General features: G+C 47.2%; 1 protein-coding gene across 1 annotated transcript in view; it reads left to right on the top strand.

Moving 5' to 3' along the window:
- BMPER (BMP binding endothelial regulator) overlaps positions 1–17,090 on the top strand; it is a 473,492-nt gene that overhangs the window by 378,366 nt on the left and 78,036 nt on the right. Inside the window, exon 13 of the mRNA XM_081971272.1 lies at positions 2,928–3,264. Within this exon, the coding sequence (XP_081827398.1) occupies positions 2,928–3,264 (337 nt within the window). The remainder of the gene's footprint in view (positions 1–2,927; positions 3,265–17,090) is intronic.

Here is a 17,090-nt window from a genome sequence, read left to right as displayed (position 1 = left end):
GCATCATGGCGTGGAACTGGCTGACCATCTCAACCCAGTGAGCCTACAGGCTCTGGTACCTGGCCTTGCACTCCCGCAGGTCTTCCCTCTGTTTGGAAAGCCTATGTTCATAGTCCTCAGTGAGGTGCTTCTACTGAGCCTCCTCAGTCAGATCCAATTTGAACTGAGCTGTTTTGCCAACTCTGTCTCATGGTGGCTGCTTAGCTCCAACAACTGCTTCCTGTTGGGACCCTAAGGAGCCCAGGCAGTGAGGAGTGGCTTTGAGGGGAGGGGCAAGTAGAGGCTGGCAAGGCACCCCTCAATGTGAGTGACATCGAGTTGGCCATGGCCACCCAGTCACATGATCACCTAGCCACGCCCACCCAGCTGATCATTAGGCAGATCATGTTAGTGGCCTGCAGAATTTAAAATTATGAATTTAGTGTCCCTGAGAGCCAAAAGGTTGGTGACCCCTGATCTAACTGATACCCATCTGCTAAAGAGTTTTCCAAAAAAATCCTCTTCCATTGAATCACTACATTTATTGCAGCTCTGAATGACTGCCACATGAATAAATTAATTTACTAGATATGCATAGATAAAAAGACAAGGCATATAATGCAATTTGAAATAATGTAAACAAGGCAATTATAACCCTGAATAATACTAAGTAGTTATAATCCTCACTCAGCTTTTCAGAAAATCTTTTAAAAACACAACCCTATATTTAACTGGTTTTGAATTGAGTTTTAGGTTTAGAAGAATTGTCCTTTAATACCGCATTTATATACTTTGGAGTATAAGATGCTCTGAAGTATAAGATGCACCTAGCTTTTGGGGAGGAAAAAAAGGGGGGGAAATCTGCCTCTGCCTCCCAGCAATTTGCCACCTTGCAGCAAACAGCAAACAGTATAGACCCGGGATGACGAACCTATGGCATGCGTGCCACAGGTGGCATGCGGAGCCATTTGTCAGGGCACACGCGCTGCCCTGTCAACTGGCCAGCATGCATGTGCGCGCTGGCCGACTAAGTTCACCCTTTTTAAAAGCCATTTTCGCCCTCCCCTGGCTCCAGAGGCTTTATAGGAGCTTGGGGAGGGTGAAAAGAGCCTGGAGGCCCTCTTGAGGCTTCATGAGCTTCCCTGAAGCCTCTGGAGCGCAAAAAACTGGCCCTATGGGAAAACTGGAAGTTCAGGAACGGATTTCTGGTTTGTTCGGAGGGTCATTTTAAGTGCTCAGGAGGCTTCAGGGAAGCCTCCTGAAGGTCCCTAAAGCCTACAGAGCACTCAAAATGACCCTCCGAGCAAACCAGAAGTCACTTCTGGTTTGCTCGTAGGGTCTTTTTTTGCCCTCCGGAGGCTTCAGGGAATCCTCCTAAAGGTCCCTGAAGCCTCCGGAGGACCTCCGTGGGGAGAGGCTTTTTTCACCCTCCCCAGACTCCTATAAAGCCTCGGAGTCTGGGGAGGGTGAAAAAAGGGTGCAAAAAATGGGGGGTCACACCTGTAGTGCGCACATGCACACTGTGAGTGTTGTGCATTACATTATGGGTGCGGTACACCCATGCACAACCCCCCTGCGCTCCCCCCACTTATGGCACGCGCAAGCCAAAAAAGGTTAGCCATCGCTGGTTATAGACGATATGCACTGCTTGTGGTATTACATTTCAGACTATACTTGTACAGATGCTGCTAAAATTGATATGGCTTTCTCGAAGTATACATTATTCTCTGCTATTTAAAAGATAAAATAGCAATGGTCCTCTTCAAATCAAGCATTTATTTTAAAAAGCTTCTTCATTTTGTTAAGTTTTCTAGAACAATAATCTGGCTCTACCTTCCAGCAATTTGCCCCTTTCAGCAAATAGCAAACTGCCCATTTCACTTTCAATTTCAGTTTTAACACGGGCCTCCCAATGATTAGCTGTTTCAGGCTGTTAACCTATTGCCACCTCTGCAAGCCCCATCTTCCTGTTTGCTGCAAAAAGGTAAATTGCTGGGAGGTAGAGGCCAAAGGGTGGGGGCCAGTGAGTGGGCGGGGCTACATTTGATATATAAGACACACCCAAATTTTCACCCTTGTTTAGTGGGGGAAAAGGTAAGTGATAGATTGGTCATACATAACTGATCTCGGATCTCCTTGGCTATTGTCAAGTTATTGATAACTTAAGTAATAAGGTGTATCTGCTTATGTTTTGATCTTTTGCTAAGGAGGATTGGGATCAGCCTATTAGTTTTTATCAAGCTCTGCCTTTGTATTGTGTTTGTTAACTAAATTGGGAAGGCTTTTGTCTTAAAGTTGGTGGTAGTTTTTTAAAATAAATCAAAATTATCATTTTCATATAATTTCCTGAATCCTTCTGGCACACATATTGGAAGTAGTCCCTAATACTATCACTCCACTATTAAAAATTGTATAACTTCCATTGCATTTGTTTTAACCTGTTGATAATACTTTTAAATACCCCCCCCCCTTTTAATGTTTTAATTTCAGAAATTCTAAACTGATATCTTACTATTTGTAGTTCAAAATAGTTCAATCCATTCTATTGTATCATTTTTTACAGGAGGCAGAAGATTCAGTTATAGGTGAAGTCCTGCTTGTAACTCATTAGATCAAGCAACTGAATACCAAGGGGAGAAGAACCGGGCTAGATAACTCCTTGATAGAAACAGTTTTCTTCGGGCACCTGCTTTCCACTCTGTCCTCTCATTTCCATTATGCTCCATTATGCTCCATTATGTTCCATAGCTCAGAAATTGAGCATAAGACTAGGCATTTCTAGTCAAGGATTTGAAGTATTAGGATAGGGATGTATCTTTGCTAAGAGATCTGAAAAACTTCTACCACCAAATGGAGAGATCAAATGGAGTAGTAATCAGACTCAAATAATAGGAAACATGGTCAAAAATATGCTGTTAAAATTCTTCTTTCTTTGCCTTTTTCATTAGGACTAGAAATCTCTTGGGATGGAGACAGTTTTGTTGAAGTTATGGCTGCCCCTCATCTTAAAGGTCGGCTTTGTGGTCTATGTGGCAACTATAATGGACATAAGAGAGATGATCTGATTGGTGGTGATGGACATTTTAAGTTTGATGTGGATGACTTTGCTGAGTCCTGGCGTGTGGAATCAAATGAATTCTGTACTCGTCCTCCAAGGAAGCAATTTCCTGAATTGTGCCAAGGAACTGTGAGAGTAAAACTCCGTGTTCATCGGGAATGCCAAAAGCTCAAAGCCTGGGATTTTCAGATTTGCCACTCAACTGTGGACTACACTGTGTTTTATCGGTAAGTGTTTCCTTTTGATGACCAGAATGCAAATAAAAGTGAACTGTTGTAAAACTGTTCCCAGGGTCTAGGAAAGAGCATGATGGTTTGCCAAATAGTACAGCACTGGAACATCTGCACATTCCTCCTGAATCAACAGAGCAAATAGCCACCTCCACACTCCTTCAACAGGCAGGCAACAAAAACTCAAAAAATCATCATCCTAATGGATTTATTGATAAATAAGGTGTTAAAGTCTATAGTTTCCATGATTCTGTAACCTAATCCTAAATCTGTTTAATAGGACTCTGCAAGAGTCTAGACTTGATAGCAAAAAACAGCTAGGCCTTGACATTAATCTTGGAAACTGATGTTTATACTTTAGCACTTATATTACTAAGTGTTATTGTTAGATTCGGGCAACGAGAGAACAGACTTCGGACGCAGTAGTGACTTAACAGCTCTTTATTAGTAATAGTAGTGATCCAGCTTAGCGTGTGGTCTAAAGTATCCCCTTTTATAGGGATCGGGTACACCTCCCGTCCAATCAGAACAACCCCTTGTTCCCGCCCTAGCGGCGGACCTGAGTGGAGACTTACAACGATATATGCTAATATCTAACACCCCTCCCCTCTTAGACGGAGTGTTCCTGTTTGTGACAAAGTCCTTTAAATATGCCGGTTTCTGCCTTACTCGGGTGGATCGTCGGAGTTCAGGTTGAGTTGGAGTGGGTGTGAGATCGGCCTGTTCCGCTTGTTCTGTTTCGCAGTCGGGGGGGTAGAAGGCTCCCCTCGCTCGGATGCTGTTCCGTTCTGTCTTTGATCTCTGGTTCCGCTTCAGGCTCCGTGGTGCTGTATTCCTCTGTGTTCTGATTCTCGGGTTGCTGATTTTCTGACGGAATGTAGTCTTCGTTAGCAGATCGCAGGTTGGAGTGTGTTAGGCGACCCCGGAGTTGGTCAATGTGTCTTTTCCAATTTCTACCGTCCTCTAGTTCCAACAAGTATGATCGAGGACCCGTAATACCAATTACCTTTGCCGGAATCCACAGCGTTCCCCCTGCATAGTTGTGGGCGTATACTGAATCCCCTATACTAAAATTCCGAATTTTGCTTGTGGAGTCTGGGGGTGATGTGGCAGAGTAGTTTGGGTGAAGTTGGTCCAGGTGAGACCGTAAACGGCGCCCCATGAGGAGTTCAGCGGTGCTCCTACCCGTCGTGGCGCTAGGGGTGATATGCTGGATTAGTAGGTAATGATCAATTCGTGTTTGCCAATCACCTGGGCCCATCCTAGCGAGGGCCTCTTTTGCAGATCGCACCATTCTTTCCGCCTGTCCGTTCGAGGCCGGATGGAATGGCGTGACTAGGGCATGCCGAATTCCCTGACCTGCTAAGTATGTTTCGAATTGCATGGCCGTGAACTGGGGCCTGTTGTCGGAAACCAGGAGGTCGGGCAGGCCATGAGTGGCGAAAAGCGCCGTAGTACCTTAATGACTGCCTCTGCCGTGATTGAAGTCATTAGGACTACTTCCAACCATTTGGAGTATGCATCCACAACTATTAGAAATGTTTGCCCTTGGACTGGCCCTGCGAAATCAATGTGTATTCTCGACCAGGGTGCTTTCGGTTTGTCCCATTCTGTGGCAGGCGCTTCAGGGGGTGCTGGTCTGGATTCTTGGCACGGATCGCAAGTGGCTACCCATTCCTCTATCTCTTTGTCCATGTTTGGCCACCAAACGTAACTCCTAGCTAACGCTTTCATCCGTACGATCCCCGGATGCCCAACATGTAACGCTTCTAAGACATTTCTCCGCAATGCGTATGGAACAACAACTCGATCCCCCCACAATAAACAACCTTGTAAAACCGAAAGTTCATCGTGTTTTGACCAAAACAGTTTGAATTCGGACCCACATTTCCCTTGGGCCATCCCCTCCATACCCAAGTCTGTACCTGCCTGATTACATTGTCCTTTGCAGAAAACCTAGCAATGTCCACAGAAGAAACTGGTCCTGAGTCCAAACAGTCAATCAATAAAACCGGTATCTCGGGAGTGGGGTCTGTTAATAGTTCAGGAAGTGGGCAACGGCTGAGTGCGTCAGCATGCCCTAGTGTGGAACCCGGTCGGTGTATCAGTTTGTAGGAATACGCAGCCAGGAAAACAGTCCACCTGGTCATGTGCGGGGAGAGTGAGACCGGTGTGGGGCAGTTTCCCACCAAAAGACCCAGCAGTGGTTTGTGGTCTGTGATGAGTTCGAAATCGCGGCTGTAGAGATACTCGTGGAAACGTTTGACTCCTGCCACAGCGGCTAACGCTTCCCTGTCCATCTGGCTGTAGTTTCTTTCAGCTGATGATAAAGTCCTGGAGTAGAATGCAATGGGTGCTTCGTTTCCGTTTGGCATTCTGTGGCTGAGGACTGCGCCGACGCCAAAGGGTGATGCATCGCAGGTTAAGATCAGTGGTAGAGTTTGGCTGTATTGGATGAGTAACGAGTCGGTCGTGAGCAGGCGCTTGACTGCGGCGAAAGCTGCTGCCTCGGGGCGTCCCCATGTCCATTTTGCGTTCTTGGCGAGGAGTCGATGTAGCGGCTCAGCGACGGTAGCTTACTGTCTTAGAAAAACGCTGTAGAAGTTAAGAAGTCCGAGGAATGCTTGCAACTCGGTCTGATTCTGTGGTGTGGGGGCATCCTGGATCGCCTTAATTTTCTTCGATGTTGGGTGTATACCCAGTCCATCGATTCTATACCCCAGGAATTCTACGCTGGGCACGTTAATTTGGCATTTTTCTTTTTTTAGGCGGAGGCCCTTTTCTCTGATTCTGGCCAAAACAGTTCTAACACGTTTTAATAGTTGCTCCTCGTTTGCAGCCAACACCAAGATGTCGTCGAAATAGGGGACGACTCCTGGTATTCCCTGCAAAAGCCGTTCCATGACGCTTTGGAACAGACCTGGAGCGATGCTTACGCCGAATTGTAACCGGTTGCATTTGAAAGCACCCCTGTGCGTCACTATAGTTTGGGCCTCTGCCATGGCGCTATCCACAGGCAACTGCTGATACGCTTGTGCCATGTCTAATTTAGCAAATATTTTTCCTGGCCCCAACGAGTGCAATAGATGTTGGACTACGGGCACAGGATACGCGCTCTGTTGTAGGGCGACATTAATTGTGCATTTATAGTCCGCGCAGATACGGACTGACCCATCTGGTTTAACTGGGGTCACTATGGGGGTTTCCCAGCGCGCATGATCCACCGGTTCAAGGATCCCTTGCTCTACGAGCTTATCTATCTCTTTATCAATCTTGGGACGGAGCGCAAAAGGCACTCTTCTAGGTTTGAGTTGGATTGGCGCCACGTTTGGGTCTAGATTGAATGATATAGGTTTACCCACATACTTACCAAGACCAGGGCTGAACACATCCTCGAACTCCTTAAAAATCTGTTCAGCGCTGCTGTTCTCTATGGCGTTGATTCCGGTGACTTCTGGCCCCAGGGCTTCGAACCAATCCAGTCCCAGGAGGCTCTGTAATGGTGCGCTGGCGACAGTCACGGGCAGCTGGGCTATGATGTCCTTGAACTGCACCCGAAACGTGCCTTGACCCACGATGGGGACCCTGTTCCCCTGGCAGTCTCGTAGCAGGATGTCTGGTGTTCGCAGTTGGCGCTTCTTAAGGCTAGGAATTGCTTTTTTCATGGCGGACCATGAGATGATCGTCAGGGACGATCCCGTGTCGACTTCAAGCTCACAAGGGGAGTCCTCCAGGAGGACAGTGATTTTCAGCTTTTTAGGCCGCTTGGTGCGGACCTGACCTATCGTTGTGAGATAGGTTCGCATTGGTTCTCTCTGGGTCAACTCTCTCTCGGCATCGGTATCCTGGGGATACTCTCTCTCTGCTCTCTGGTAATACGCCCTTTCAGCTCTTTGTGAGTATTCTCTCTCGGCAAACTCCCTTGGATTTCTCTCTGGGCGCCCTTTGCTTTTCCGCCAAGCCCCTGGGTTGGGCTTCTGTCGGCGGTATATCGGAGGCTGCCATTGTGAGGCAGGGACTTCGCTCCGGCACACTCATGCGATGTGCCCAATTTTGTCGCAATGCGAGCAAACAATGTTTCTGAAACGACAGGTAGACCGGGGGTGGTTCCCTCCGCAACTTGCACATGGTGGCAAACGGCCTTCGGGTTTCCCCACCGGTCTCGTGTGACTGCTCCGCATACGATGGCTGTCTTCGAACTCGCTGTCCTCAACCTCTTGATCGGTGTCCTCATAATGCACTCGGGCTTGTCTTGTTCCAGTCTGGATCGCGCTGTATCCGCGTTGTATGGTCTCGGACGATCTGTCCGCTGATTCGGAGGCTCTCGCCTCATCGAGTGCAATCTGTAGGCTTAAGTTGGGTTTGGCCAACAACCGTTTCTGTAGAGAAATGTCTCTCAGCCCACATATGAGTCGCGCCAGGATTTGCTCGTCCAGATCCCTGAACTCGCAATGCGTTGCCGCTTTCCGGAGTGCTGCAACATATTGGTTGATTGATTCTCCCGCCTTCTGGTTCCTCGTGTTGAATTCCTGACGGCGAACGTGGCGGGAAGGTTTTGGCGCGTAATGTGTTTGCAATGTTTGTTGTAGCGCCGCCCATGATACCGCCTGTATGGTTGTTGGCTCGGAGAGATCTCTGGCCGTTTCGAAAACTTCTCGGCCGCAGTAGCTCAGGAATATGTTCTTCTTTCGAGAGTCCGGTACTCCTGTGTAATCGTTCGCCTCGAGGAAACATTCGAACCTTAGCATGTAGGATTCCCAATGATCGGCGATTGGGTCGAATGGAGCTGGAGGAGTGTGCATCGCCATTTTGTCTGCGTTTGAATTTGCCGCACTGAGATGGCTGCCGGAATTTCCGCCGAATTCCTAGGCTGGATCGAATCCGTAGATCCTGGAGGTAGCTTCTTCGTCCTATCTGTCTCTCGATCCCACCTTCGTCGCCAGTGTTAGATTCGGGCAACGAGAGAACAGACTTCGGACGCAGTAGTGACTTAACAGCTCTTTAATAGTAATAGTAGTGATCCAGCTTAGCGTGTGGTCTAAAGTATCCCCTTTTATAGGGATCGGGTACACCTCCCGTCCAATCAGAACAACCCCTTGTTCCCGCCCTAGCGGCGGACCTGAGTGGAGACTTACAACGATATATGCTAATATCTAACAGTTATAGTTTGCAGCAATCCAATTATTGCTTTATAATTGTTTGTGTAAATTATATTTACACAAGTAAATAATTCAGCAGGATTTATTTATATAAGAAACTTCTTTATATACAATACCATACAGCAGAAGCCAGAACCAGAACTCAGAATCCAGAAGTACAGAATCACAAAAGCAATATAATAAAGAGACAGGAACACACACACACACACAGATCAGTTGGCTAAGCCACGCCCAGGCTCTGAGCCAAACAGTCCCCCATTGCCTGACTTGTTGTTATGGCTATCCCAGCTCCCACACTGACACTCCTCCCTTTATGACTGGAATAGACATAAAACCGAATAACTTAATATTCTTCCTATGGTGCACTCCACTCAATGGCTTGGTCATTATATCTGCCATATTGTCCTCTAAAGAACAGTGAAGCAAGCTAATTAATTTACATTTGATGGTTTCTCTTACATTGCAATATTTAATATCCACATGCTTGCTTCTATTCTTCACTCTGTCACCTGTTACCATTTTAATGCAAGCAGCATTATCCTCAAACACCATTATAGCTTCAGTTACTTTTATGTTTAAATCATTTAACAGCTGTATGTACCAAGTTACCTCAGACACAGCAATAGATTTTGCCTCTGCAGTAGAAATAGCTACAATTGCTTGTTTTATGGAATTCCAACCAATTAAAGTCCCTCCAAACCAAAGGTGGGTTGCTAATATTTTTACTACTGGTTCTGGTACATGTGCGCACACGCTCATACACTCAACATTTCTGTGCATGCATCGGGGTGGGTGGGCGGAGCTTCCTGCTGCTACTACTGGTTCTCCTGATCCCAGCCAAACCGGCAGCAATCCACCTCTGCTCCAAACAATACTACAATCCCAGAATTAGACTTTCTGGTTTTTACATCATTGGCATAATCACTGTCAACATAACATTTTAATTTCAATTCTTCAGAGACCTGGAGACAGAAGTTCACAGTTCCCTTCAAATGCCTGAGAATCCTTTTTATACCCATCCAATTCAATTGCGCTGGTGTATATATCTCTTGAGACATATCTCTTGATCACAAGCTTCACTTTTATCCTCACCCAAAATGTTGTGAAAATCTGTGCTCATATGTGTTGAAAGAAATATCCATCTGGGTTCAGTTCCAAGTGGGGAGAAAGATACTGGAAACATGGAAGCTGCTTGGAAAGATGGGCAAAAGAAGAAAAGCACATGGAGTGGAGAGAGGAATATATTAATAACTTTCTTGGGCCCTGTCTTAAACTTTCCTGTTCTTGTACAAGAAATGTATTCCATTGGCTACCAGACTCCCAAGGGGCAGGGATCTTAGCTAACTTTGTAGGCTGTCTGTGTCCCAGGCTTAGTTGAGCCTTGCTGGGTGATGTAATCTTCTTAGGTGCCATGTGGTGAGATGGGTAGAGGGCTAATCCTATCATGTCCTGAGGACCATGCCTTAATCCCATCACCCTGAGCTGAAGGGGGAAGGGAGCTGCAGGAAGCTGCTTTGTCTTTAAAAATATGTTTCTCCTTTTCTCATCCAGGGGGGTGGGTGTTAACTTCCTAGAATTCCCCCCTTTTGCCAAAATATGTGGGTGAAACAGAGATGTTATTGGCAAAAGATTAAAAATTGATCAGATCAGGAAGACTTGATGGGTGCTTTTAATTTTCTGGTGAAAAGGGTAAGGCATTGATAGAGGCAGCAGAAAAGGATTCCTTCAGTGGCTCCCAAAAGGAGAGCTTTCAACACTAAAGTCTAGCAGCCAGGGCAAAAGTTCTGGAAGGAAATTTACAGTATCCAATTTTCTATGCCAATTACTTTCAGATGACTGATATCACTTTCTGTGACCTTCCTGTCAGGTTTCAAGCAAGTACCAAAATTCTTCACAGCCATGGTTTTCCTTTAAATTACAGGCTGCCCATTTCCAAGAGATGGTTACTAAACCTGCCTTAACTCTTACTTTAGTGCATCCAGGATTTGTAAATCCAAATTGAGGTTAGCCAGTGTGCAATCTTGGCTATTTAGTATTTTTAAAATTACACACAATGAGCCCTGGGACTCCTCCTCATGAGACCACCAGTGCAACATATCCTGCTTTACTGGGTATCAGGGCAGCATCATTTGTAAGTCACCATCAGTGTTAGATTGGGGAATGAGAAGGCAGACATTGGCTTAACGCAACAACAGCTTTTTATTCAGACAGACAAGTATGTACAATCCAGCAACTGTTGGGTCTGACAGCTCTCCATTTGTAGGGAGCTGTCAGACCTCTTAACCAATCAGATTAAACCTCTGTTCCCACCGGAACAAAGGACCAGAGTGGAAACTATGGTAGCTAGTGTTAATATCTAACACTCCTCCACTCTTGGTTGGGATGTTCCTATTGGTCACATAGTCTTTGAGGTAGGCGGGTCTTTGTTTCGCTCTACCAGACCTGCGCAGTTCATTTGGAACTGGTTCTTCAGGCAGGTCGGACGGACCTATCTGCTCTCCAGCTCCGCTCTGTGGAACCTGCTGGAACTTACCCCAAGCCGCGGCTGGAGTTCCCTGGCTTTGCTTGCTTGGAGCTCGCTGTGGGCCTGCAAAAAACTCAGATAAGTTTTCCGGTACCTGCGGGTTTGAGCTGGCTGTGGAAGGAGTGAATGTTTGCTCCTTTTGGATAGGACCTTGGCTGCTTTGTTTCGGAATTTCATCTGGTGCTCTAAGATTGGAGTGGGAGAGGCGACCACGGAGTTGGTCAATATACCTCCTCCAATTTCTACCATCCTCTAGCTCTAATAGATAAGAGTGAGGCCCGGTGATGCCTATCACCGTAGCAGGAATCCACAGAGTTCCCCCGGCGTAGTTATGGGTGTATACTGAATCCCCTATGCTAAAGTTTCGAATCTTGCTTGTGGAGTCTGGGGGTGATGTGCAGAGTAGTTTGGGTGTAGCCGGTCTAAGTGGGACCTGAGACGGCGACCCATGAGAAGCTCAGAGGGGCTTCTCCCAGTGGTGGGGCTTGGTGTAATATGTTGGATTAGTAAATAGTGATCAACCCGTGTTTGCCAATCACCCAGGCCCATTCTGGCGAGGGCCTCTTTAGCCGATCGCACCATTCTCTCTGCCTGACCATTGGAAGCCGGGTGGAATGGCTCGACCAGGGCATGCCGAATTCCCTGGCTAGCTAAGTAGGTCTCAAATTGCATGGCTGTGAATTGGGGCCCATTGTCCGAGACAAAGACATCGGGCAGGCCGTGCATGGAGAAAAGTCTCCATAGCACCTTTAGAGGTCATCAGGGCTACCTCTAATCATTTCGAATATGCGTCCATAACTATGAGGAACGTTTGGCCATGAATGGGGCCTGCAAAGTCAATGTGCACCCTAGACCAGGGTGCCCGAGGGCACTCCCACTCCTTAGCGGGCGCCTCTGGGGGAGCTGGTCTGGATTCCTGGCACGGAGTGCAGGTAGCTATCCACTCTTCTATCTCCCTGTCCATGTTAGGCCACCAGACGTAGCTCCTAGCCAAGGATTTCATCCTGACAATGCCAGGATGCCCCACGTGTAATGCCTCCAATACTGTCTTTCGCAGTTTGCTTGGAATGACCACCCGGTCCCCCCACAGTAAACAGCCCTTGATTACTGACAACTCATCTCGTTTAGTAAAAAACATTTTAAAATTGGCCCCAACAGTCCCCTTGGGCCACCCCCTCCACACCCAGTTCAAAATCTGCTTAATAGTAGAGTCTTTAGCAGAAAAACGGGCAACGTCATTGGACGAGACAGGTCCAGAGTCCAGGCAGTCAATAAGTAGGACCGGTGTCTCGGGAGTGGGGTCGGCCAGCAGTTCAGGTAGGGGACAGCAGCTCAAAGCATCAGCATGTCCCAATGTGGAACCCGGGCGGTGAATTAGTTTGTAGGAGTAAGCAGCCAGGAAAACAGTCCACCTGGTCATGTGCGGAGACAAAGAAACCGGGGTAGGTCAGTCCCCAGCCAGTAGCCCCAACAATGGTATGTGGTCCATCACAAGTTCGAAGTCTCTGCCGTAAAAGTACTTGTGGAACCTCTTGACTCCCGCTAGAGCAGCCAAAGCCTCTCAGTCCATTTGGCTGTAGTTCCTTTCAGCAGAAGACAAGGTTCGCGAGTAGAAAACAATAGGGCCTTCTGTGCCATTGGGCATGCGGTGGCTGAGGACAGCGCCGACGCCAAAGGGGGATGCATCACACATTAACACCAGCGGCAGGGTCTGGCTGTACTGGATCAGCAGGGAGTCAGCAGTCAGAAGGCATTTTACCGTGGCAAATGCGGTGGCCTCGGCTCAGCCCCAGGACCATTTGGCATTTTTGGACAGGAGGCGATGCAAGGGCTCAGCGACAGTGGCTTTCTGCTTGAGAAAGACGCTGTAGAAATTAAGAAGCCCAAGGAACGCCTGCAGCTCAGTCTGATTGCGAGGTGTGGGGGCTTCCTGGATAGCTTTTACTTTTGGAGATGTTGGGTGGATCCCAGAGCCATCAATCATGTACCCCAGAAATTCTACCCTGGGCACATTAATTTTGCATTTTTCTTTTTTGAGCCGGAGGCCTTTTTCATGAATTCTGGTCAAAACAGCCTTTTTAAAAGTTGTGCCTCTTTGCAGCCGATACCAATATGTCGTCGACTCCTGGTATCTCCTGCAAAAGCTGTTCCATGACGCTTTGGAACAGTCCAGGAGCGATACTAACTCCGAATTGCAGGCGGTGGCATTTGAATGCACCCCTGTGCATCACGATGGTTTGAGCCTCTGCTGTGGTGCCATCTACAGGCAACTGCTGGTATGCTTGCACCATATCTAATTTAGCAAAAAAAATTCCTGGCCCTAGCGAGTGTAGTAGGTGCTGTACAATGGGCACAGGGTAGGCACTTTGTTGTAGCGCATTGTTTATTGTGCATTTATAGTCTGCGCAGATGCGGCTTGACCGGGGTCACTATAGGGGTCTCCCAGCATGCATGGTCGACTGGCTCTAGAATCCCCTGACTCACCAATTTGTCAATTTCCCTATCGATTTTAGGGCGGAGAACGAAAGGTACTCTCCTGGGTTTTAGCCTGATAGGCGCTATGTTGGGGTCCAAGTTAAAAGAGATTGGTGTCCCCACATACTTACCGAAACCGGAGCTGAAGACTCAAACTCCTTAAAAATTGCCTCGGCACCGCTGTCCTTTATGGAGTTGATTCCGGTGACTTCCAATCCCAGGGCTTCAAACCAATCGAGCCCAGGAGGCTCTGTAGCAGTGCGCTGGCCACGGTCATGGGAAGCTTGGTGTTGATGTCTTTGTACTGCACTCGGAAGGTGCCTTGGCCCACGATGGGGACTCGGTTCCCCTGATAGTAACACAAGCTGATGTCTGGGATGCGAAGGTGCCGTTTTTTCAGGCTCGGGATGGCTTGCTTCAGGGTCGACCAGGAAATGATCGTTAGGGACGATCCAGTGTCAACTTCAAACTCGTAGGGAGCATCCTCAATGAGGACTGTGACTTTCAGCTTTTTTGGCCACCTAGTGCGGACTTGCCCTATTGAGATTTGATAGGTTACTTTAGGTTCTCTCTCTGGGCGCCCTTGAGTTTTCCGTTAGGCCCCTGGGTTGGGCCTCTGTTGGTGGTTTGGATTTTGTTTTGGCTGCCAAGCGGTGGCAGAGAATTCGCTCCGGCACACTTTGGCAATGTGCCCTTTCTTGTCGCAACGCTGACAGGTTGCATCCTGAAACCGACAGGTAGACCGGGCATGGTTCCCTCTGCAGCTTGCGCAGGGCGGCAGGCACAAGTTGAATCTTTGTGCCAGTTTTGTGCGGCTACAGTGCATGCAGTAGCTGTCATCGTCTTCACTGTCAGAGGGTTCTTGTTCAGCGGCCTCATGATGTACGCACGTTTGCTTTTGCATGGTTTGTGGCATGTTGTTTTGGCGCTGTAATGCTTCTGTGGACTTGTCTGCAGATTCGGACGCCCTGGCTTCGTCAAGTGCGATCTGCAGAGACATGTTTGATCTGGCTAGCAGACGTCTCTGCAGATTAATGTCCCGCATGCCGCAGATTAAGCGGTCTAAAATTTGGTCGTCCAGGTCACGGAATTTGCAATATGTTGCTGCTTTTTGCAACATATTGGTTTATGGATTCTCCTTCTTGTTGGTACCGCACGTTGAATTCATGGCAGCTAACATGCCTCGAAGGTTTGGGCGCATAGTGAGTTTTTAGAATCTGTTGTAACACCGCCCAAGGAACCGCTTGGATTGGAGTTGGCTCCGATAAATCCTTTGCTGTTTTGAAGACCTCTCGGCCGCAGTAACCCAGGAAGAAGTTTTTCTTGTGGGAGTCGGGAACCCCCATAAGGTTGTTTGCGTTGAGAAAGCATTCGAACCTTAACATATACGATTCCCAGTGTTCGGCCACGGAGTTGGCGGGGCGTGCATGGCCATTCTTGGCTGAGGCAATTCGAATTTGCCGCTTGAAATGGTCGCTCGATTAATTAATTAATTTATTTATTTATTATTCATGCTTCTAGACCGCCCCCTCTCCCAAAAAGGGACTCGGGGCGGTGTACAGTCCATGCCAAATATATCAAAATACAATAAAATTGAATATGTACAGTTGGAATGGAGGAGGTTAAAAATGGAATTAAAAGAACTGTACAAAGCAATATATATAAATATAGGATTTTGAACCCCTAAAACACCCACAATAAGTTAAAAACAATACCCCTAAAATAACCAGTTAATACATTTGCCAGGAGGGACAGTTGTAATTATGCCAGGCCTGCTAATCGGAACAGGTGAGTCTTCAATTTTTGCCGGAAGGAGCGGAGGTCAGTAGTGGTTCTAATGTCGGGGGGAGGTCATTCCAGAGGGTTGGGCCCATCACAGAGAAGGCCCTACTCCTTGGTGTCGCCCGTTGGCATTGCCTAGTGGATGGCACCAGGAGAAGTCCCTCTCTGTGTGAGCGAATTGGCCGCAGGGATGTATGTGGGAGGATGCGATCCCGCAAGTAACTAGGTCCCGTGCCATGGAGCGCTTTAAAGATGGTAATCAGCACCTTGAAACGCACCCGAAAAACCACAGGCAGCCAGTGCAGCTCGCGCAGGAGAGGTGTTACGTGGGAGTACCTCGTACTCCCCATCACAGCCCGCGCGGCTGCGTTCTGAACTAACTGCAGTCTCCGGGCGCGTCCCAAGGGCAGCCCCATGTAGAGAGCGTTGCAGTAATCCAGGCGGGACGTCACCAACGCATGAGTGACCGTGCGTAGGGCATCCCGGTCCAGTAGGGGGCGCAATTGGCGCACCAGGCGAACCTGGTGGAACGCCCCCCTTGCCACGGCTGCCACATGGTCATCCATTGACAGCCGGGCATCAAGGAGGACGCCCAAATTGCGCGCCCGTTCCACAGGGGGCAATTGTTCGCCCCCTATGGCCAGCGATGGAATCAGCTGGCTGAACCGAGGTGCCGGTAGCCACAGCCACTCAGTCTTGGAGGGGTTGAGTTTAAGTCTGTTGTCCCCCATCCAGACCCCGACGGCTTCCAAACACCGGGACATCACTTCGACAATTACTGGTCGAGTAATTACATCGGCCTAATATGCAATACAGCCCTGGTTCGATTCCCAGTAAGGGTATGGCTAGCTGATGAGACCTAAATAGGTTGAAATAGATCTATACTAGTCTCCCTTTATTTATTTATCAGCACAAATACAACACAAATATAAAAAGGCAACATTAAAAATAAAAATATGGTTTTCTGCCTGGATGGTCCTCTGTAATGAGCCGAAGGACAGAAAGGGGGAGTAGTGTGCTCCCTCCCATATTTGGGCATACCAGGGGTTGTAACACAAATACATACATACATACATACATACATACATACATACATACATACATACATACACATTTATATTATTTCATACATCTTTTTTCTTCATTCTATATATAACATTCTATATATTCTATGTATGACAACCTTTATTATATTTGAATCATTTTGCATTTATTTCCTATTATTTATTTGCTACAGTCTATTTTGTATTTCTATCTTTTAAGCATTTTCCGGTTTTATAGCTGTATTTTAATTTGTTGATCTTTCTTCCTTTCTTTTTTGCTTTCCTGCCCCCCCCCCCCTTTCCTCTATCCAATTATGCCATAAATCCCATATGGAGTAATATTCAGATTCTTCTTTCTCTTTTAATTCTTTCATGAGTCTATCCACCTTTGCACATTCCAATATTTTAATTACATTTTCTTCTGTTGGTGCGTAATTATTTTTCTAGTTTTGTGCGAATGTAATTCTCGCTGCCGTGATTATGTGTAGAATTAAGTATCTAATATTTTTTTTCATAATTTCCTTTTATAATTCCTAACAGAAATAATTCCAGTTTTAGTTCAATTTGATGTGTGGTAATCTCCTCCAGCCAATCTTTTTTTCCCCCAATATTTTTTCGCAGATGTGCACGTCCATCACATATGGTAGTATGTTCTATGTTGTTGGTTGCATTTCCAACAGATAAGTGAGCATTCCGGGAACATTTTCGGAATTCTCACTGGTGGGAGATGCCATCTGTAGAATATCTTGTACATGTTCTCTCTTTATGCCGTTGCCAAAAGTGTCCAGGGGAGACTCTGGTTCCCTTATAGAGTATGGACACTATACTCAAAGGGAATCC

Source organism: Natrix helvetica (assembly GCF_964273705.1).
Source record: "Natrix helvetica genome assembly, chromosome: Z".
Lineage (NCBI taxonomy): Eukaryota > Metazoa > Chordata > Lepidosauria > Squamata > Natricidae > Natrix > Natrix helvetica.
Note: the sequence above shows the minus strand (reverse complement) of the source record. Positions and strands in the feature narration are given on the sequence as shown.